The sequence below is a fragment of the Stigmatopora nigra genome, chromosome 11 (genome assembly GCF_051989575.1).
Source record: "Stigmatopora nigra isolate UIUO_SnigA chromosome 11, RoL_Snig_1.1, whole genome shotgun sequence".
Taxonomy (NCBI): Eukaryota; Metazoa; Chordata; class Actinopteri; order Syngnathiformes; family Syngnathidae; genus Stigmatopora; species Stigmatopora nigra.
In genome coordinates, this window is record NC_135518.1 from 13,480,627 (window position 1) to 13,504,438 (window position 23,812).

Here is a 23,812-nt window from a genome sequence, read left to right on the forward strand (position 1 = left end):
TCGATGGCCCTTTACGACGGACATCATCTATCTACATTTTGAAGATGGCCTCCTTTGGTGGTCTATGAGCCGAGAGAGCCTGGTCTCATCCCAGACACTCCAAGTACCTCTTATGTCTTTGCTCTTGACTCAGCGACTGTATATTTGCTCGGAGAGGATCGCACTTTATGGTCATTTATGGCCTTGGCAAATTGCAGGTTGATTTCAGCGTCGGTCTAACCCGCTGTGCGTTTATGACTGCTTGGTTGTGGTGAGTGGGAGGCGTTTTTTTTTTTTTACATTTATTTTTTATTTTTTTGAAGGGGTGTGAGCTGTGGTTATTGTAGAAAGAGGCACGGAGGACCCTTAATATCTATTGTCCGATGAAATCTATTAAAAGAAAATGGCAGATCACCATATTACTTGTTGGATGGCTCCCGTGAGTTTTAGCAGATGACAAGCAGTTGCGTTAATGAATCTTAAAGTTTGGCGTTATGTTGGGATATTATTTTAAGTCAAAACTAGAACAAAGGCTAAAATATGGATACAGAAACGGCTTACTAGGACATAAATTGGATTAAATGAACTGGATTAAAAGCCCTGAATATTCCGTTTTTTTATAGATCTAAAACAATGTTTATTTGAGTGTTTTTTATCTATTTTTACATTTTATAAAATGATTTTTGAACTAAAAAACACAGAAAAATTAATAAAAAAATGACAATTATTGATTTAAAAGGGGGTAAATTAGGAAATTTAATATAAATCTATACTTTTCATTTTATTTTGATCCTAAAGCAGAAAGTCAGCACTCATGATTTACTTTACCGGGCCACACAAAATGATGCAGCGAGCCAGATTTAGCCCCCGGGCCGCCACTTTGACACCTATGGACTAACCTCTCCTCTACTTGAGCTATTTTCCTCATAATTTATTTTTTAAAATTTCAATGAGTAAAAGTGTACCACTACACAATAGAAAATACTCTAGCTGACAAATTTCTAATTAGGAATTTGTTTGCTAATATTTCGGGAGGCGGAGCTAAAGAGAAAAACCCGTAGACAACATTCCCAAGATGGGAAATTACTCCAATGATATCCCAGCACAAACAAACATGGTTTTTCATCTATTTCTATGGGGACGACACGCTTGGCATCTCCCGAGAATTTCCCGATTCCCTTTTGGTTTGCATCAAGCGAATATTAATCAAACAAATTCAGAGAATATGGATAATAGATCTGGTTTTGAAGTTCAAAAGCAAGAGTGGTAATTACAACATGGCTTTTTTCAGCAGAAGGATTTCCTGATGAGATTTTGTAAACAGGCAGTGCATGGCTTCCTGTAGCTTTTGTAGCCATTATTAATAACTTGTGCATACTCCGCCAGCGTAATCAGTCCAGGTAGTCTAATAGCATGCTCGCGCTTCTCTTTGATTTGATTCCGAGGGCTTTGATGAGAGTCTTTGGAGATATCCCGTGCCATGTGACGCATGCTATCACCTCGCCATCCCTGAACACCTGATGCCTAGGAAGGGTTCCGTGTTGAATACAAACACAAATGGTGCTTCGATGTTTGGTCGCCGGTCTTTTGGTCGCCTGTCAAATGGTGACAGAGAGTTTACTGTTAAAACTACCTCTCAAAATTATTTTCATAAGAGAGAGTTTAATATCTAAGAGAGAAAGTTTAATATCTAAGAGAGAGAATTTGATATCCAAAAGAGAGTGTTTAATATCTAAGAGAGAGTTTAATATCTAAGTACTATTTAATATCCAAGTATTGTTTAATATCTAAGTACTGTTTAATATCTAAATACTGTGTAATATCTAAGTACTGTTTAATTTCTAAGTATTGTTTAATATCTAAATACTGTTTAATATCTAAGTACTTTTTAATATCTAAATACTGTTTTATATCTATGTACTGTTTAATATCTAAGTACTATTTAATATCTAAGTACTGTTTACTATCTAAGTATTGTTTAATATCTATGTACTGTTTAATATCTAAGTACTATTTAATATCTAAGTACTGTTTACTATCTAAGTATTGTTTAATATCTAAGTACTTTTTAATATCTAAATACTGTTTAATATCTAAGTATTGTTTAATATCTAAGTACTGTTTGATATCTAAGTACAGTTTAATATCTAAGTACTGTTTAATTTCTAAATACTGTTTAATATCTAAGTACTGTTTAATATCTAAGTACTGTTTAATATCTAAGTATTGTTTAATTTCTAAATACTGTTTAATATCTAAGTACTGTTTAATATCTAAGTACTGTTTAATATCTAAGTAAATTTGACCGGAGACCAAAAGACCGGCAACCAAACGTCCGGTCACGACACAAATGACCAAAAAAATGTAATAACCTGAGAAATAGGACCGGAAAATTTGCTGACCTATATAGCAGCCAGTTTTTCATGCGCTTTCATTTGTATTTTTTTTCCTATCTAGCTGCCCTGGTTATTATTTAACCGTGGCCTCAATGTTGGTTTGTCTGATGGTTCTATTTGTATAAATATAAACGATGATTTATTACTATTTCTTAGATATGAATGAAGGCCTTACAGTGGTATTAAACTAAAACTGACAGGAAACAGCGGTAAGGCAAATAGTGAAAAATTCCATTTAAAAAGAAGCAGATGAGTCAAAATAAACGATGCAAATATCTACTCTATTATTTATCCTCTGCTCACAATAGATAATATTATTCTGATTAACCGGGGATTGTGTTAAAATGTGAAAATCAATCTTAATAATAACATAAGATTGTAAAAAGGCAGTGCATCAAATCATGTAGCAATTTCCGCCGTCTTTTTTTGCTGCAAAAATCTCTTTGGGATTTATTTGCATGACAATTGTTATTAAATATTTTTGTTGTTGAATTTCTTTTTCACAGGTTTTGATGACCGAGACACAGATCTGTTTATGTGCGATACCAACACTTGCAAGTTTGACGGCGAGTGCCTAAGAATTGGGAACATGGTGACTTGCATTTGTGACTTTAAGGTAAGACAATTCCTCTTTTATAATTCTATTTGTTTTCTTCTTCTTTGTTTTTTTTAATACCTGCGCCTAAGCCATCTTCAAACTCTCTGTTGGATTAATTCCGGAATACTATTATATATATTTATGCATTTAATCGGGATCATAACATTTCACCAAGTCCTCTGAGGACTGTTTACTAGAAAATAGGACTGACCTTTACCCCAGAATGCAGACCTGGAAGGACATTTAAGAAATTACTGATGTAGTGTGATGGCTATCCAACAACCTTTGTGATTACTCGCATTTTGTCGTAAATTGTAGCGCTTTTTTCACTTGATTATGGAATTAATTTGCCGAATGGACGCTTAAATTGTTTAATTTCCAATGGAGTTGTTTTTGAGTTACGACCTTACTTGTTTTTATTGAATTCCTGATATGCGATGATTGTTACAGCTGTTGTTTTTGCTTACGCAATTGGATTAATCAATAACCTTGTAATTGTTTTGATTTATGCCCTTAAATAGGCAAGAGAAATATATATAAAATTAATCAGATTTTCCCCCCGTTTTAGAATTATATTAAAGTATAATTATTGATGAACCTAACAATAATGTTTGGAATAGGTTTGCCTTTCGATGATGAATGAATTTACAGATGAATGTCGGCCATTGCTTTCACGTGAACAAATTCAGAGGCAGAAACATCAGAGAAGAAAAAAAGCCACGGGGTGGAATCAATGGCGCTCATTCATTGCAAAGACCAATTAGATTCTCCGCACATGGGCTCTTCCCAAGACTTTCTCACTGCGACTCAAACGTATCCATCTTGCTATTACAAGCATTTTAGGGAGTTGCTAAAAAGGAAAGATCAGATAAATTATAGTAAACTAATCCTAGTTTGAGAAGCACTTTAATCTGGAATACCAGGTAGTCAATCTAAAAAAAAGGGGAAATAGTGTGGCTGACTCAAAAAAAATGTCATTTTGTCTTAAAATATGTGTACTCATAGATCAACAGAAGATTAAAAAATATTTTAAAAAGTATTGCCTCGAGGAAATATTTTACTTTATTGAATTTGATCCCTAAATTAATTGAATCCTTGCCTATGACCAGTTATAATTTGATATAGTGGTAGCTAGATGTGATAAAATCACATATTTTTATGCAAAAACCTTTATTTTGCCAAGCCATTTTTGGTGATTTAGGATAAATTTAAGTTTTGACTTCCAAAAAAGACAAAAAATGCTTATTTTAAGACATTTTTTTCACTCAAACTCAAAATCTGTCATTCATTCATTTCCCCAAGCCGCCTATCCTCCCAAGATCACGGGGTGCCGGAGCCGGGATACACCCTAAATTGGTAGCCGGCCAATAGCAGGACACGAGGAGACTACTAACAAACCATGCCCACAAACACACAAAACACAAAAACACACACTCATAGCTAAAGGCCATTTTAAATGATCAATCCACCAACTATGCTTTGGTATGGAAATCCACATTTTTATTCATTTATTCCAAAAAAACAAGTCTTTATATCAGTACAGACTTGATAATCCTTCACTTACTACTTTGTCAATAAGTATAAAAAATGTAAAAGTTCAAATCGATAGCTTAAAAACTGTACCGGTGTAAAAAAAAATGAGGGTTTATCATGAATCTTGGCACGTCACAATGAAATCTTAATCACCATTAGTATTCTGGAACAAAACCATGGCGTTTTACAGTTTAGTCACGCTTATAATAATGGCTTCTCCAAAAGTTAAACACCCTGGAATAGCCAAGATCAAGAAAAAATAAAAAAAACTGCAATAAAACAAGCCATTGGACGTTCGATTGGATGAAACGCCTTTAAAATCAGATCATGAATACTCTTCTGTTTTTAACACGCTGAATGATTTGGCACATTTTCTCGCTCCTAAATTGGAATAACAGACACCTATGCACACTTTTTTTTTTTTTTTTTGCTTGAGGGCGGATTAAGCAATTTTAATTTATGTAAACCCTTCTCGACTTTGCAGTCAGGGAAAGTTGAATGGAAGCTTCTTTAAACATGGCTTCACGTGTCCTCCTCCCTGACATTTTAATACATATTATGCATCTTAATCTACTTTTGCTTAGCTAGTCTTTTGTTGACAGAGATGGAATAGATCTAGATGAATTTTGGGATGGCGTTTGGGTGCTATTTGGGGGATTTCTTCTTGTTTGATGCTGTTTTCACATTATTTTCTGAAAGGGGTATAATGCTCTGGGGAGTTTGGGGACCATTTTAGATATAATATTTAGATTTTTTTTATTTATAAATGGATTAAAAAAACTGGATTAAAAGCCCTGAATATTCCATTTTTATAGATCTAAAACAATGTTTATTTTAGCTTTTTTTAAATATATTTTTTAGATTTTAAGCAAATGATTTTTGGACTAAAAACATGGAAAAATGGATTTAAAAATGACAATTATTGATTTAAAAGGGGGAAAATCAGGATATTTAATATACATCTATACTCTTTATTTTAATTTGATCCTAACACAGAAAGTCGATACTCATGATTTACTTTCCCGGGCCATAAAAAAATGATGTGGCGGGCCATATTTTGCCCCCCGGGCCGCCACTTTGACACATGTGCTATATACTATAAGAAAGAAATACTTGGACTCACAGTTCTTGGGTCCTGGGTTCAATCCCACAATGGTCCTCAATGTGTGGTGTTTTTATGTTCTCCTTGGGCCTGCGTGGGTTTTATTTGCGATTGACTGGCTACCGATTCAGTGGGTTGAGCTCCAGCCCCCCCCTGCAAACATTGTACGTAGAAGCAGTTGAGAAAATGAATAAATTAATATTTTTAAGAGTATTTGGCTTCCCATTGGGCCTGGGAAATGACCCTAGAAAAGCAGACAATGGTTTCTAACAGCTACCGTATTTTCACGACTATAAGGCGCACTGCATGATAAGGCGCCTCAACGAATGACACATTTTAATTTTTTTTCCATTTATAAAGCTCACTGGATTATAAGGCGCCCTGTCTATTTTGGAGAAAATTTCAGACTTTTAAGTGCGCCTTATAGTCGTGAAAATACTGTAATTGGAAACAATAAAACTGTTTTTATGAAAGAGTTTTTTTTGCACGAGGCTAGCTGTCAGGGAGAGCCGCTTCTGATGCAGAGCTCCTCCTTCCATATATTTGCATTCATTTATCATCTTTTTATCTGATCTGAGTGTTTGTGTTAGGAGACATTTATTACCTGGGCCTGGCCCGTAAAAATGTCTGGGATGGTAACGGCCAGGAGGATGGCGAGTGCTCACCTGGATGACATTGGGCTGTAATTTGCTGACTGTTGTTTAAAAAGTGGTCGTTTTTTAACGTTTTTTGAGATATGACTTCATTACTCGCATCTCAAATAACCTCTATTGCAATGGAAAATATACTTTTTGGACAATTTTGCCTTCAATTTTTGCTATGACTTTATTAATCGTATCTTAAATAATCTCTATTGCAATGGAAAATATATATTTTTGACCATTTTGCCTTAGATTTTTGCTGTGACTTTATTACTCGCATCTCAAATAATCTCCATGCAATGAATAATACATTTTTTTGACAATTTTGCCTTAGATTTTTGCTTCAATTCGATGCACATTCTGTTTTTACCATCACATTATTATTAATTCATCTTTACAAAGTATAAATAATCTTTTCCTGTTATAATTTTCCTGTTCAAAACTGTTGTATATTAAAATAAGAAGTCAATGTTCGTTATTAGGCAGCCCCAAAGTAAACAAATTAAACAATTATCACATTGTAGCAACCATGATGCCATTTCTTAGCCTCATTATGCTGTTTCTCCTATTTTTTATAGCATTATAGCTTGTTTTAAATAACACTGTGTAATGCTCTTTATGTTCAGCTGGTCCATCAAGTTAAAAGACTTTTTATTCTTGGATGAAAGAACTGTTTGTTGTCAAGTCAGTTGAGGTTGTGTTCACCATCACGCCCCCAAATATTTGTGCCTACAGTCATTTATCGCGAGAAACTCCAAATTTAGGTCCAAATATTGCTCTTGTGTCATTCATCCAATGGAAAAACTCAACTTATTTTGTATTATCTCTTCTAATTAACCATTTCATTTTAATTAGAGTATCCACAAATATTGACTTGGGCAATATTTATTCAATCACCAACAGCGACACTCCAAAAACCTGTGTGATTTGTTTACTAAAGTCGCCTTTAGAAGCTAATCAGCGGTTGTGTTACTAGATTGACTTCGGCATGCCAAACATGATTGAACAGGGAGAGTGAATACATCTGAGAGGCGTTGAATAGACTCGTAAATCACGCCGTGGCATTTGTGGAAGGCCAGATGAGTGGTCAGCGCCATTCGCTGGCTAGTTTTCTCTCATCAGTGAACGAACGCCTTCTGCCGGGATCGCTGTCTTCTCAGCGGTCGCTCCCGCTGTTGATTGTGCAATTATCAGGACTTGGATCTTTGATTAAACTTTTTTTTCTTTTTTTTTCTATCATGATTAATTCCTTCTTCAAATAACAGTGTGAAGTTCATTCCAAAGCCAAACAAGCAAGCACAGATGGGGTAGCAGCAAAACACATCATGTCACTGTCTTTAAAGATTACATGGTCTAAAAAACAGAAAAAAACATTGGATTTTGTAAATATATGACCTTTAGATTTTCTTATTTTTTTAGGCTTGAATTTGGGAAAACATTACAACAACGGTATCAGACTTAGATATTAATCATTACCTACATATTAAACAGTACTTAGATATTAAACAGTACTTAGATATTAAACAGTGCTTAGATATTAAAGAGTACTTAGATATTAAACAGTACTTAAATATTAAACAGTACTTAGATGTTAAACAGTACCTAGATGTTAAACAGTACTTCGGTATTAAACAATACTTAGATATTAAACAGTATTTAAATATTAAACAGTACTTACATATTAAACAGTAATTAGATATTTAAACAGTACTTACATATTAAACAGTACCTACATATTAAACAGTACCTAGATATTAAACAGTACTTAGATATTAAACAATACTTAGATATTAAACAGTACTTAGATATTAAACAGTACTTCGATATTAAAAACTATTTAGATATTAAACAGTACTTCGATATTAAACAGTACTTAGATATTAAACAGTACTTAGATATTAAACAGTACTTAGATATTAAACAGTACTTAGATATTAAACAGTACTTAGATATTAAACTCTCTCTCATGAATATATTTTTGAGAGATAGTTTCAACAGTAAACTCTCTGTCACCAAAAGACCGGGGGACCAAAAGACCGGCAACCAAAAGTCCGATTACCCTGTCAAATACTCCTTTTTTTTCAAATATTTTGGACTGAAAGCAGAAAAAATCTAATGTTGCCAGGTAAATGGAGACCAAAATAATTGTCTTTCGTATGCCCTGATCATCTGGAAGAAATACTTGAGGAAATTCCATGTGAGTGGAGATGATTTCCACCTTTCTACCATCATTAATTTTAACTGACTCCCCTGTGTGTTAGGTAACTATGTGCAGTATAACGCATGAAGCAAGCCATAAATCCTCCATTCACGAGGATTGGAACGCTCACATTTCAGCCCACCACCATTGAGGGGGCCACAGCTGTAACCAAAGGCAGTTGGTTGATTTTTTTTTTTTTTTTTTTTAAGACTGGACCCCCCATCTGTCTCCTCCGTCCTGTAAAACCATTGGAGGTGCTCCATTAACCTGGAAATATTGTCCATTCAAAGTGATTAAAGTTCAAGGACACAAACTTTGCGCTACAACTGGATTTGTAAAATAAGTAAAGCAAGTTATGAGGGATCGTTTGCTAAATGTTAAATGCTCTCACACTTGTATCGACCTTTTCAACCTTTAGCGCCATTTAACAAGAACTCTTTCAACTGAGCCCCGCCACAAACCATGTACCGTATTTTCACGACTATAAGGCGCACTTAAAAGTCTGAAATTTTCTACAAAAAAGACAGGGCGCCTTATAATCCAGTGTGCTTTATATATGGAAAAAAATTGAAATGTGTCATTCATTGAGGGTGCGCCTTTAAATGTGGTGCGCCTTATAGTCGTGAAAATATGGTGTATATTTTTTTGCCTTTTCCATGGGATAACATTTAAAATAACTCATCAATGAAGTATTCATCTCGATCTATTTTTAAAAGTGTTTTAAGATAACCATCTGGCATATCATCTAGCAAAAAACACCTTGACCTTGAATGAATTTTTGGTATTTTTGGTAAGCAACCCAAAATGTTATTCGATATTTTACCGTTCTCATTAAAAATAATGAACAAGACTTATGTTTCCCATGAGAAAAAAGCAGTCAGTCATAACTTCACCTTGAAATCATCTTCCAAATCAACTGGATGAAAGAAAAACTCGTTCTTGAACATTTAGGTCAGTTTTTTTGCAAAATCTTGATTATCAAATTGGCATACCTCTTTCATTGCTATACATACTTTATCTAGTTTCAGTCTTATTTGAAACGGAGACTATTCTGGTTCTGCAGTGGAATGGCAGTCGGGAAATAATTTTAATCTAGTTCTAGTCCACTTGACGTGTTTACATCTATTTTAATGTGGGCAAAAACAGTCCTTAGTTCAAATAACAAGTAGGTACTGTAAATTCTAGTATTAGTAGTATTGCTAACCTCCAAACTAGGGAAGATTAGCAGGGATTTGTTGTTGAGGTATTACTAGTCTGGTTAAAAATCTTTATATCAAATTGGCATAGTTCTTTCATTGGTATACATACTTTAACTAGTTGCAGTCTTGTTCAGTCTCAAAACAGGTGCTAAACCGGTTCAAAGGTGGGTTTTCGCAGTAGAATGGCAGTCTGGAAGTAATTTCAATCTAGTTCTAGTCCACTTGACGTGTTTACATCTGTTTTAATGTGGGCAAATGTAGTCCTTAATTCAAATAAGTAGATTTCTAGTAAATTCTAGTATTAGTAGTATTGCTAAACTCCTAACTTGGGAAGATTATCAGGGGAAAATGGAAAAAATTGTATACTTGTTGTTCTATATTGAGATAATACTAGTCTGATGGTAGTCTAACATTTGAAGAATTCAGAAAATGAGTGAACGAGGCCATGAAACATTGATTATACGCTCGGTATTTGACGATCATTCTAAAGTATTTCTTGCTTTTCGCTATCAAAGTCAGTCGGGATTGGCTCCAGCTCATTTGTGACCCTAATGAGGACGACGTGAAATGTATAAAAGTACAGCCTTACAAAAGAAGCCATTAAAAAGGCAAAATCAATCCATAAAAACGACTCGTCTTTTCTTCCATGTCAACAGGATTATGGATATTAACATGTATTACAGGGAACACCTGACAAATTGGCGCAGATTTCATTTATTGCAGTGATTTATTTGGTTTTTATCGCTATATATGATGGAAAATGTTCCCTAAAACTGATTTTTTTTGTCTGATGCCTTGCCGTCTTCTCTGTCGGCGCCAAATTATACATCACAAAGGGAATTCTTTCTGATATAACAGTCAGATAAAATATTCCTCTCACTCTTCTACCGCTTCCAATTATTTCTGGCTTTGTTTCGGTGAAAAAAACATCAAGCAAAAGCCATCAAACGCCGCCCGTGACGGACGCCGTGGTGGACAGTGAGCCAACGGGGGAAACATTGTCCGGTTAAGTGACAAACTCTAACTCGGTGGTGTCTTGTTTTCAAACACTGATCACAATGGATGCACAGACAAAGTCACACTGGCCGGGCGCCAGATACCACGGCGAGTTTTTTTTTCTTCTTCCCCAGCCAGGCAGAGGAAAAAGACAGGTTTGGAGTAACGGTAGGGGGGGGGGACAGACGGTAGGAGGTTGTCTGGCAGAGGCATCTGCCGTTTGATCATATTGGCAGTCTTCTCTTGATTAGGACATGGTACGTCCCGGTGGAATCTCCTGAGCCAAGTCACGGGAGACGAGCTTTTCTGTAATGCCGTCTGACGGGCAGAGCTCCGAGTCACGGAGGAGCTGACACACTTGCTCTATCTTTCGGGAGAGAGAGACGCTCCCTGCAATTTTCTACACCTTCTCCATCTTTGTCGCCGACTCTATCCGTCACCCGGAGAATAATTACAATCAAAGCCGCCAAGCGGCTGCTGATGAAGAAGACTCTCACATGCATTTGGAATCAGGGGGGAATTTTTGGAATGATCAAACTTTCAATGGTGATCGGATGTTTGGTGGCCGGTCTTTTGGTAGAAGGTCTTTTGGTCGCCGGTCTTTTGGTCGCTGGTCTTTTGGTCGCCGGTCTTTTGGTCGCCGGTGTTTTGGTCGCCAGTCAAATGGTGAGAGAGAGTTTACTGTTGAAACCAGCTCTGAAAATTATATTTATGAGAGAGTTTAGAGACTGAGAGAGAGAGTTTAATGTCTGAGAGAGAGATTAATATCCAAGTACTGTTTAATATACAAATATCTATTGTTTTCAACAGTACTTAGAATTTACACTAGACAAGTACTGTTGAAAACAGTAAATATTTATATATTTAACGCTCTCTCATGAATATAATTTTGAGAGCTGGTTTCAACAGTACTTAGATATTAAAAAGTAGTTAGATATTAAACATTACGTACTTAGATATTAAACTTCTCTTAGATATTAAACATTACGTACTTAGATATTAAACTTCTCTTAGATATTAAACATTACGTACTTAGATATTAAACTTCTCTCTTAGACATTAAACTCTCGCTCAATAATACAATTTGAGAGCTAGTTTCAATAGTACTTAGATATTAAACCATACCTAGATATTAAACAGTACTTAGATATTAAACAGTACTTAGATATTAAACTCTCTCTCAGGAATATAATTTTGGGAGCTGGTTTCAACAGTAAACTCTCTGTCACCATTTAACCGACGACCGGTCACGATTTGACAGACGTCTGGCTGAAACAGAATGATAGACCCAGCAAAAATCCTCAAACATGTTCAATCGGGCGTCTCTTTCACCACCAAAAGAAGAAGCCCAGAGATTTGCTCAAATCACAGCTTTGATAAGTGGGACGAGGCGTCAAATTGTGCCTCTGGGGTGTCCGGCTGAGAAAGTCAAGAAGATGACCAGTTAGGCGAGTAAGAAAACGGAGCTAACACGCCTTGGGGCTCATCGGAAATAGAACGTGCCGGGGCAAGGCGGGGCGGGGCCGTCTCCGGTCCTCCGAGGCTAGCCCCACTTTTATGGAGATGGTATTTATTATTGATAGAGGTGGATGATAGCCATGGGATGAATTATATAATCCTTAGTCGTTTCTAATGGATCCAGGAAATGGATCAGGCTTTCTGTCAGGTGGCCATGTGGGATAGGTTTTTGAATTTTGATGTGTTTTTGGTTGAATCTTGGGAAATTGTGCCTGTCTGGATGCAACAGATGGTGCCAGTCACTCACTGTGGTAGAGATACCATTTGTGGGGTTATTTTGTGTAAAAAAAATAGGGTTTTTTTATGTTTGTGAAGAATTACAAGAGTATTGGGGTATAGGTGTCAAAGTGGCGGCATGGGGGCCAAATCTGGCCTGCTGCATCATTTTGTGTGGCCCGGGAAAGTCAATCTAGAGTGGAGACTTTTTGTTTTAGGGTCAAATTAAAATGAAGAGTATAGATTTATATTAAATTTTCAGATTTTCCCCCTTTTAAATCAATGATTGTCATTTTTTAATTATTTTTTTCTGTTTTTAGTTCAAAAATAATCTTGTAAAATGTAAAATATGTATAAAAAAAGCTAAAATAAACATTGTTTCAGATCTATAAAAAACTGAATATTCAGGGCTTTTAATCCAGTTCTTTTAATCCATTTATTAAAAAAAATCTGAATATTGTATCAAAAATAGGCTTTCTGTCATCAGGTTGAAAGTAATTTCCCATGGCCTTGATCATTTGAGTTTTTCCTTATGCAGATTTTTGTTTAAAAAGCTGAGATATATTCACTCCTTTTTCAATTTCAAATGTAGAAATTCATTTTGCATAACCCAAGGTTTAGCCTTGGTAACTTCAAACTTCTTTTAGTGCAATTACCGTATTTTTTATAGTGTAAGTCTGCACTTTCATCTGCATCATCATTATCTTTAAAGGTTTTGTTCCCGATGATCATTACACAGAAACTGACATTTCCCTCCTCCGCTTCATTAAAAGTGCACCATTTCAATCGGCTCGCATCTCCACATTCGTTGTTTGAATCTCAAAAATCGTCATTTGATGAAAACATTTGAAGGTATTGAAGTCAGAGTTGAACGCGATGCCAGTTTTTCACCTCCGAGTTTTTCTGCAACGTGGAGAAATGCCAAAGTTGTTCCTGAAATTCTTTTCTATATGCCACACATGCTGATGCAGCGATAGCGGCGCGGCGAAGCATTTCATTTCCCCCCCGTTTTATGTCAGGGTAAAGCCTGGGAAGCTTGAGTGGGAAAGTTCCCAAGAGTGTCCTTCAGCGGAATAAAATCTCTTTTTCAGCAGTTCTGAGCCACTGGCTCTCCGTGTGTAGGAGGATTGCGCTTGCCCGATGAGCCTCATGTGAAATCGCTATTCATTTAGTCGTCCTAGATGAGTCTGTCTTCATTTCGGTCCGCCTCTTTTCTTCACATTACTTTGGACGGTGGAATTTTTTTGCACAACATTGTGATTGGTGGATGAGTAGCTAGCGTAAGGGTGGGCAAACTTTTGGGTCTGGGGGCCAGATTGAGTTAATAAATGTGACAGATGGGCGGGGTCAGCACAAGATATGATACATATAAAAAAGTGCATCCGTTAACAGTACATATTAAACATAAAGAGAGAAAAAGGACTCAAGTATTAATATACTCATCACTCATCATTATAGTAAAAAGTATAAAGGTATAAAGTAAAGGAATGTATTAAGAAATATTCAAATGTTATTAAAAAATAAGATGGACGGGCTGTAAAAAGCAAAAAAAAAAAAACAAATAAGAGTGGACAGAGCTACTGCCACTGGCTTCCGCGTTATCTTAGGGTAAAAAAAAAAAAAATTATTACATAAAAAATAAATTTTAAAAATGGACAAAGTCGGCGGGCCGGATTAAAAACCCTAACGGGCCATATGTGGCCCGCGGACCGTACTTTACCCATGCCTGGCCTAACCTTAGCTACGATTGGTTGTCTTTAATTTCCCCCTAAGCACCCCCTACAACTCTTGTGAGAATAAACCGTACAGAAAATGAATCAATATATCGACGACCAATCATAATTAAAAATCGCCAACATTCTCCTTTAAAGTACTTTGTCAGTTTTGGGCAAAAGTTGTCATTTTAACCCCAAAAAAACATTCCACATCATCACATTCTATGGCATTGATGCCCACATTTTCATTCAAAAACCTGTCAAAAACTTACATTATTCAATTATTGCCACGTTCAACTACAGTTTGTTGAGTCTTCCAAAGTCTTGCTATTTCAATCCAAAAGTCTGTGTGCAAATGTCAGCTGTTTCTGGCCAACTTAGAGGATGACTTGCCCAGATTCATATTTGATTTGCATGTCTTCTAATGAGCTCTGGGCTTCTTGTTTTTAGGCGCATACCCACAGATTAGCACAACATCGGAGTCATGTGAATTTCTCCCGGGCGTCTGCTTGTTTATTAGACAAGACGTTAGTCTCTTTTTCCATATTTCTAGCACACGGCATTTCGTTCTTAGCTCGGAATGTCTCTTTTCAACGTAGCAACTGTTGTGAGAAAGCCACAAAATGTCAGAGTTGTCTTTATTTCTCAAGTGGAGCAGCAGGTCAAGCCATTTATAGCTGCTTTCATCTTTAATTCCCATTTCTACTACCACTTTATTTCTACCTGCAGCTCTCTTCATCTCTGAACTGAAACATTGTTTACTCCATTTTTTGCTTGCAATTTACGCATAACATCTTGATTTTTTTGCTTCTGTCTGATTTACAACCAATGTTTCCTCTATTTTTTTATGTAAAACATGCTGTAAAACACGAAAAACATAAGATTGGACCAAGCTACTGTCACTGGATGCCATTTAAACGGCGCCATTATGGGGAAAGGGGTAAAAAAAAATTAGAAAATTGGGATTTTATTTACTGCGCGCCATATGATTGCTGCTGCACAAAGAAGACGACAATAGTGCGCAATTGCGCATGCACAAAGACGCAAACAACGAGTCCAGGCTACAATACTATACTAGTACTAGTTTAAATTTGTCAAGACAAGACAGAACCACAGCAGCCCCTGCAGGAAACTGGATGGATAAAACAAATGACATCATTCATGCAAAAATAATAAGGCAATACGATACAACAAAGCCGAGTCGTGCTGGTGCTGTCTTCTCGGAGAACTAGCCTTGCGGTTTGAAGCGGTTTTGTCAAGACCAGTGTGTGGATCGATGTGTACTTGTGTGTGTACTTGTGTGTTTTTTTGGAAATCCGTAGACAGCAGGCACATAAGGCCTGGCCATATGGTCTTGACCAATAACCTCACTTTCCTGTCTGGAGAGAATTATAGAAGATCAAATTCTACTGGCCTCTCTCACCCCTGTGTCTTATTCCCATGGTGCTAAACCCAAGGGTAGAGAACCTATGGCTCGGGAGCCAAATGTGGTTCTTGCATGTGGCTATTCGAGGTCAAATTTATTATATATAATTTCAACTTCACATTTTGATCATCCATATAGTGTTGACTTGAGATATGATCAAAATAAGTGCCATTTTTTCAAGGATTTCATTGTCCTAATATATGAGTGTATATTTGATATAGCCTTAAATGATGCCAAAAATATGGCAAAAAGGGTTAAATATTTATATTTTACCGCAGTTATGATAAGAAATACATTCCGCAAAATAATGTTAATTAATCTGGAATATTTCTTATTCCAAAATATTTCTTATTCCGGAATATGTCTTATTCCGGAATATGTCTAATTCCGGAATATGCCCTATTCCGGAATATGTCTTATTCCGGAATATGTCTTATTCCAGAATATTTCTTATTCTGGAATATTTCTTATTCTGGAATATTTCTTATTCTGGAATATTTCTTATTCTGGAATATATCTTATTAAGTGAGCTGAGAATATTCCAGAATAAGATATATTCCATATTAATGATAAAATACAAATGTTATTAATAATGAGGCTGAGAATTCTAAGAAAAAAATGCTCTATTGACTAAACATCAACACCATCTGTCGCATCCTTTTGGTGCTGATCAGGTAAAATCTACAGAACTCTGCCAAATATGCTTCCTTTTGAGAGAAAATAACAACAACAAATGTTTGGACATCCTGCGAGTCACAACATTCTGCCTTACGCCAAAGCTGAAGGCAAATAAGAAAAATGCTGCAATCACAGACTCCAAGTAGCTTTTGACACAGACTATTAAACGGCCACCTTTGTTTCTATTTTGGTATCGCTGAGGCGGAACACAGACAAGGAGAACAAAGACGGAGAACAAAGTGCAGCCTAATGAATACTGTGATAACAAGGTCAATAGTAGTTGGATTTAAAAGCAAGAGAGTAGGGGGAAAAGGCCACTATTTTTTTGGCTATAGTAAGAGCTCAGAAGAATTTGCATTTACTGTAAACACACCGGTTAAAAAGCCCGGTTTTGGGCAAAAAAATCACTCCCAATGCATGAAAAACTGCATCCAAATTTTGCCTTTGTGCATGAGTCTCAAAACTAACTGAATTTTATTGCAGTTTACAATATCTTCCTTACAAGTGATGCTTGTCATTGTACTGAATGGGAAGAAATTATATAAAATTGGGCTTTCCAAAGAATTTTATACAGGAAAAGGTGGATGCAGAAACCTGATTGGTTTAAATCTCTTTGCTGCATGGCTTGGAAATTTAAAAAAATGGACGCAGTATGTCCCTGTTTTAAATCTTTACAATTTTTCAATGGGAGTATCTATGTATATACATACATGTTTCATGTCTAGCTGCTTTTTCTTAATAAACCCTCCAATTATAAACAACCACAAGGGCATTACTATATACCAAAGTCACCCAGGGCGTATTAAAAACAAACAGCAATGACAACAACAACAACAAAAAAACACTAACAGCAAAAAAGTAATAACCAAACCAAGTAATTAGCACACTGAATCACATTTGTTGACAGTCATTATCTGTGATGGAGCTCATGTGGCTCTAAACTACTACGTACTACATTTTTTGGCAACCCAGAAAATCAGCTTTTTCCTCTATCCTCCCCCAAAGACTTCATCTATCTTCTCCCAAGTCCACCTCTAGCCCTGTTCCCTGACAGTTCCACCTTCAAAATTCTTGCAACTTATAGTCCTTCTCTCTCTGCTCTGGAGACGCCACAAAAAAAATCATCCAAGTCTGATCTTTCCAACCCAACGACCTCCAAAACTAACCTCGCATTGTCTCATTTCAGCAACTTCATCTCCTCTGCTTCTCAATATGAAGCCATCCATCATGGTTACAGAGACAAAATGCTTTGTTTTACTTCTGTTCAAAAAAAAAGAATGGGAAAAAAATCCAAATAAAAAGACCCTTGCACGAACCAAATACGGTATAACAAGGGTGTCAAAGTGGCGGCCCGGGGGCCAAAATCTGGCCCGCCGCATCATTTTGTGCGGCCCGGGAAAGTAAATCATGAGTGCCGACTTTCTGTTTTAGGATCAAATTAAAATGAAGAGGATAGATGTATATTAAATTTCCTGATTTTGCCCCTTTTAAATCAATATTTGTCATTTTTTAATCATTTTGTCTGTGTTTTAGTTCAAAAATCATTTTGTAAAACCTAAAAATACATATAATAAAATCTAAAATAAACATTGTTTTAGATCTATAAAAAACTGAATATTCAGGGTTTTTAATCCACTTCATTTAATCCATTTATCTAAAAAACAACTAAATATTACATCTAAAATGGTCCGACCCATTTGACGTTAAAGCGGCTCGCGACCCAACCCAAGCTTGACACCCCTGTGGTAGAAGATCAAGCAATGAGATGCTAACGCTGTGTTTAAAAAGACTCACGCGGTGATCTTTCCCTGGCATTAACCCACGCTCGGCTTGAAATCGCCAATCTCCAGGTTAAAATCAGCCTGAGCCAGATGGCCAAAAACTAACAAAAAAAGCGCCAACCCTGCAATAGTAAGTCTTATGAGGTTGCCATGTCTTTCCCTTCCCCTCTTTTCCATTCTTCTACTGAAGCCATTTCTCGATTTGGTTCCATGGCTCCATTTTTTCTTTTCTCCACCATCCTTCCTTTTAGTTTTTTTTCTCATCCCCTTTGTTTGTTTTGTTTTATTTCCCTGCATGCCTTAGGCCTCATGGAGCTTTTTTATCATGCCAAATTTCTCTAGCCAGATTCTCTCTTCTGGACTCCTGCAGTAGCCGTTTGATATTGTCTTTTACTTTCATTAGCTTTCATTTCTCCAGTCTCCAGTTCCTACCAACTTTTTCCTTCCTTCATCCCAATTTTGCGGAGCGTATTTTGTTTTTTTGCGCGAATCTCCCCTGCAGCTTCACGCCTTCTTGCGTTTGGTGGCTTTGATCAGACCGAAGTGTGCTGTTTGGCGTTCCCTCCTTCCACTCCTCCTACTGCTTTTTGTGTCTTTTGTTGTGCAGTTCCTCCAGTCCTTTTCCTGCCGCAGTGCCGCTTAAAAAACTGTGTTTGCAATTGATCGTTATGATGCTCGGGGGGTTCTGAATCGATGTTGGTGTTTGCCTTTTACCCGTCGCGTCACAGTCGTACGCTCACAATCGGAATGGTTTGGTTGCGGGCTAATCTCATGCGCCATTCAGTAGATGCCAACCAGTAATCAGGGCCGAAATATCCATTTATATTGCTAAATTTTTCAGGAATAAAATCATCTTTGGGTGATAATTCATGTTTTTCAAAGTACTACCATGAACCAATTAAAATATCACAACTCACACTTGAACTTTATAGCGTCTGTAACTCACGGTAGTCGGATGTTTGGTCGCCTGGACGTTTGGTCGCCTGGACATTTGGTCGCCCGGGCGTTTGGTCGTTTATATATTTTTTAATTGAAATGTATAACTATAATTTAAATCAGATTTTTGTTATATTTTTGGGGTGATGTGTTAAATTTGATGTCTAGTTTTTCTAATTGCAGTTTTGTGTTCTGCATTTTCAGAAGTAAAAAGAATATTGAATTTTTGTCTTGGTATTACTTGATTGCAAATGTTTAATAGTGTAAAGGTTATATTTATTATTCATTTCACATTCATAATTTCGATTTTTATTAAGTAATTTTACATTTATACTTAAGTTCAATTATCATCATTTATATCGCAAGAGTGCAGCTTACTTAGACCTATAATTTGATGACATTTTATGAAAATTACCCTAAAAATGAATAAACTTGATTCTATACAGAAAATGTCAGATTCCAAGTCACCCTCTTGGTTGCTTAAAAGTCCCCAAAGTGATGAAAAGCCAATCCAAAAGCCCTCCAATAAGCTTTCACGCCCCAACGATGTCACAACCACAAAGTATTCATGACGATATTCTTCACCGTGTCCTTTTTAATTACGCCACAGGCTGCGACTCTGAAGTGACATTTTCTTTCTCCCTCTTTACCCGGTGATAACGTTCTAATCCTAAAAAAAACAGGCATTTTTTTCCTGAATTATCACATTTTCTTATTCATGCAGTATGGCAGCTCCAGATCGATATCAAATCATATTAATATCTTAGCCAGGAGAAATTTCCACCCACATCAAATTGAAAAAACAACAAAAAATAACCGAGATGCAGAATAGTGTCATCCATCATGTGAAAAATCTCAAGTTTCCGTCGAGGCAACGGCCCGTGTTGGGGGAAATGAAAGGAACGATCTAGCGACTAGCGAGTCACTTAACCCGAAAATGCTCCAGTCGAGCGACGTTAGGAGAATGAGGTTCCGACATGACTGCACACAACACTTCGTTCTCGACCAATGAATGGAGTAGAAACTATATGAATATACTTGGTGTGTGTTTCCTTACTTTTTGTGTGTGTAACCTTGCGATTAAATCTTATTAGAATATAAATAAACCTTCCATTTATTTCATCTACAGGAAGAAAAATCCAAAAAGTAATTGGCCAAGAGTTATTGTTAGGGTGCCTAGAGACTATCAGGGGTCTTTGATAGTGGGGCATCAGTGGCGGATAATATTTTATTTGGTCATAAATTGATAGCATCCACCAAGGTGGCTTTATATCTCCATCCATTTCAATTACTGGGAAATATCTAAGATGGGTTTACTGTAATGGTCAATGGATCTAGATGTTATAAAAATATTAGTGTTTCAAATGTCAATGCATCGTAAATTAAAGTCATAGAGGAACATTTTCGTGACCGGACGTTTGGGAGACGGTCTTTTGGTCGCCGGTCAAAAGGTGACAAAGAGTTTATGTTGAAACCAGCTCTCAAAATTATATTCATAAGAGAGAGTTTAATATCTAAGAGAGAGAGTATAATATCTAAGTACTGTTTAATATCTAAGTGCTGTTTAATATCTAAGTACTGTTTAATATCTAATACTGTTTAATATCCAAGTACTGTTTAATATCTAAGTACTGTTTAATATCTAAGAGAGAGGGTTTAATATCTAAGTACTGTTTAATATCTAGGAGAGAGGGTTTAATATCTAAGTACTGTTTAATATCTAAGTACTGCTTAATATCTAAGTACTGTTTAATATCTAGGTACTGTTTAATATCTAAGTACATTTTAATATCTAAGTACGTTTTAATATCTAAGTACTGTTTAATATCCAAGTACTGTTTAATATCTAAGTACTGTTGAATATCTAAGAGAGAGGGTTTAATATCTAAGTACTGTTTAATATCTAGGAGAGAGGGTTTAATATCTAAGTACTGCTTAATATCTAAGTACTGTTTAATATCTAAGTACTGTTTAATATCTAGGTACTGTTTAATATCTAAGTACTTTTTAATATCTAAGTACGTTTTAATATCTAAGTACTGTTTAATATCCAAGTACTGTTTAATATCTAAGTACTGTTGAATATCTAAATACTGTTTAATATCTAAGTACTGTTTCATATCCATGTACTGTTGAAACCAGTTCTCAAAAGTATATTAATGAGAGAGAGTTTAATATCTAAATATGTACTGTTTTCAACATAATAGCGTAATTTTGAGAGCTGGTTTTAACAGTAAACTTTCTGTCACCATTTGACCAGAGACCAAAAGACCGGCGACCAAACGTCCGAGCACCGTAAAAATCTAAGATAGCTTTCTCCTGCTCAATAGATCTAGATGTTATACAACATTAGCGTTTCAAATGTCAATGCATCATAAATTAAAGTCATACAGGAAAATTCAAGTCATGAACTCTTACCATCTCTTGTCAATTGCCTCCATTGTTTGAAGGCATCTCCAATGCATATCCTTGTTGTTTCTTCCTTATTTGATCTTCATAACAAGATTTCTTTGCTCTATTGGGAAACACGTTGTTCCTTCTCACTATGAAGGTGTTAGCAATCATACTTTCTGTCGCGAACAAAGCTATGGCAACCTAGAAAGAACCGATCAAGTAATTGGCAGGTGAATCATTCGCTGTAAACCCAAAATCAAAAGAATAACAACCAACTCGTTCTGAGTATCGACTTGGAAAAATCAGGACTTAACCTCCCCCTCATTTTTCCTTGTAATGTCAATAGAAATTTTCAAGGCAATTAACAAATATTTAAAAGTGCAAATCTCACTTAGTACTCCCTTTAAAACAGATGAGAACAGTTTAACCAATGAGCTTCTACCGAATGCAGTGTGACTTCTGTGAAACCAAAGCAAGAACTGCTAATAGCAAACATCTTGTATGTGTGAAAAATGGAGAAAAAAGCATACTGTTATTATCAGCTTGCACTTGCACAGCCTAATTAGAGTTATTGCTGCAGTTTCATCCAAAACTTGGCACAAAAAAAGATGACAATGTTCAATTACAGCACTGCTAAAAGCACTTAGGATATCTACCGTATTTTCACCACTATAAGGCGCACTTAAAAGTCTTAAGTTTGTTCCAAAATAGACATGGTGTCTTATAATCCAGTGTGCTTTATACATGGAAAAAAATTAAAATGTGTCATTCATTGAGGGTGCGCCTTATAGTGCAGTGCGCCTTATAGTGCAGTGCGCCTTATATCAGTGAAAATACGGTAAATCTAAATAGGTTTGCAGTAAAGTAGATTCGTAGCTTAGAATGCTATTGTTGTTGTAAATAAAATCAACTCAGGCTATTGGAAATTGATTAGCCAAGTAGATTAGCCCAGGGTTAGGAAATGTACGGCTCGAGAGCCATTGAGGCTCTTTTCAGGGATCTATATGGCTTTCCACTAACCTGTGAGGTAAAATATGTATCATAATAAGAAGTATATATCATAATTCAGTTTTTTATTACTCCTCTCATTAATACAAATCGATTAGCAACAGCATAATAATGTTGTCAAAAAAATCTAAGACTTATTGTGATTAAAAAGTGGTGAAATGACCAAAAAAAATGTATTTTCATACATTTTTACTTTTAAATCTTAAGAATAACATTAGAAAATAAGAATTGCTTCTGGCTCTCTCTTTCAAAAAGGTTCCCGACCCCTGGATTAGCCTATTAATTACAATATTTATCGATAAAACTGGAAAAATGGCTGCCTTATTCATAAAACAATTGTTTTGACTAAATTGTATCGATCCAGACAAGATTAGTCGATGATTACAATTCTTTTTTTGTATCAATATGATGCCAGGAAACAGTTTTATATTTAAATTTTATATTCGATTTCTCTCATCTTTTTCCAGTGCAACAACGACTATGCCCCAGTTTGCGGCTCCAACAATCAAAACTACCAGAACGAGTGTTTTCTTCGTAGAGACGCTTGCAAACAGCAGTCGGAAGTTCTTATTCTCTCGGACGGGGCCTGTCCTGTGGGTAAGTTCCTTTCTTTTTGGGTATTTTTTTTTCTGTTGATGTAAGCAAGAACACCCACGTTTCTCACCATAAGAGAAAATGCAAGCAGCAAAGATTTTGTGCCAGAAAAAAAACATGACAATGTAAGAAAAACAAGCGCTACAACGGATATTGTCATTCTCAGTGCTTTGTTTGAACTGCTGGGATTAAATTGCATGAAACTGGTTTATTTTGTTACTGAAAGTGACATTTTTGGATGGGAGTTTTTGAAAGGACTGTTTTTAAGGGTTTTCAAAAGTCTTTCTAGAAAATTCAGGTTAGGTTATATCATGAAATGTGGTAGAAAAAGTGGATTCATAGATTTGGCAACATGGTAAAATCAAGAATTTTATGTTCCGAGCTGATGTTTGCGAAGGTTTAACTTCTATTGACTGTTTTTAAGGGTTTTCAAAAGTCTTTCTAGAAAATTCAGGTCAGGAAATATGGTAGAAAAAGTGGATTTATAGATTTGGCAACACAAAATCAGGAATTTTATGTTCTGAGCTGATGTTTAAGAAGGTTTAACTTGGCTTAGGTTAAATAAAAACCAAAAGAAAATGCATGAAATGCTTCTTTTGCATTATTGGATTGGAGTTTTTACATTGACTGTTTTTAAGGGTCTTCAAAAGTCTTTCTAGAAAATTCAGGTCAGGAAATATGGTAGAAAAAGTGGATTAAAAGATTTGGCAACACGATAAAATCAGGAGTTTTCCCATTGACTGTTTTTAAGGGTCTTCAAAATTCAGGTCCGGCTATAACATGAAATATGGTACAAAAAGTGGATTAATAGATATGGCAACACGATAAAATCAGGAATTTCATGTTCCGAGCTGATGTTTGCAAAGGTTTAACTTGGCATAGGTTAAATAAAAAACCCCAAA

At 35.9% G+C, this 23,812-nt stretch overlaps 1 protein-coding gene across 1 annotated transcript in view; it reads left to right on the plus strand.

The window, feature by feature from the left end:
• The window catches only part of tmeff2a (transmembrane protein with EGF-like and two follistatin-like domains 2a), a 74,266-nt gene that overhangs the window by 6,846 nt on the left and 43,608 nt on the right, over positions 1–23,812 (plus strand). Inside the window, exons 2-3 of the mRNA XM_077728648.1 lie at positions 2,882–2,991; positions 22,784–22,913. Of these exons, the coding sequence (XP_077584774.1) occupies positions 2,882–2,991; positions 22,784–22,913 (240 nt within the window). The remainder of the gene's footprint in view (positions 1–2,881; positions 2,992–22,783; positions 22,914–23,812) is intronic.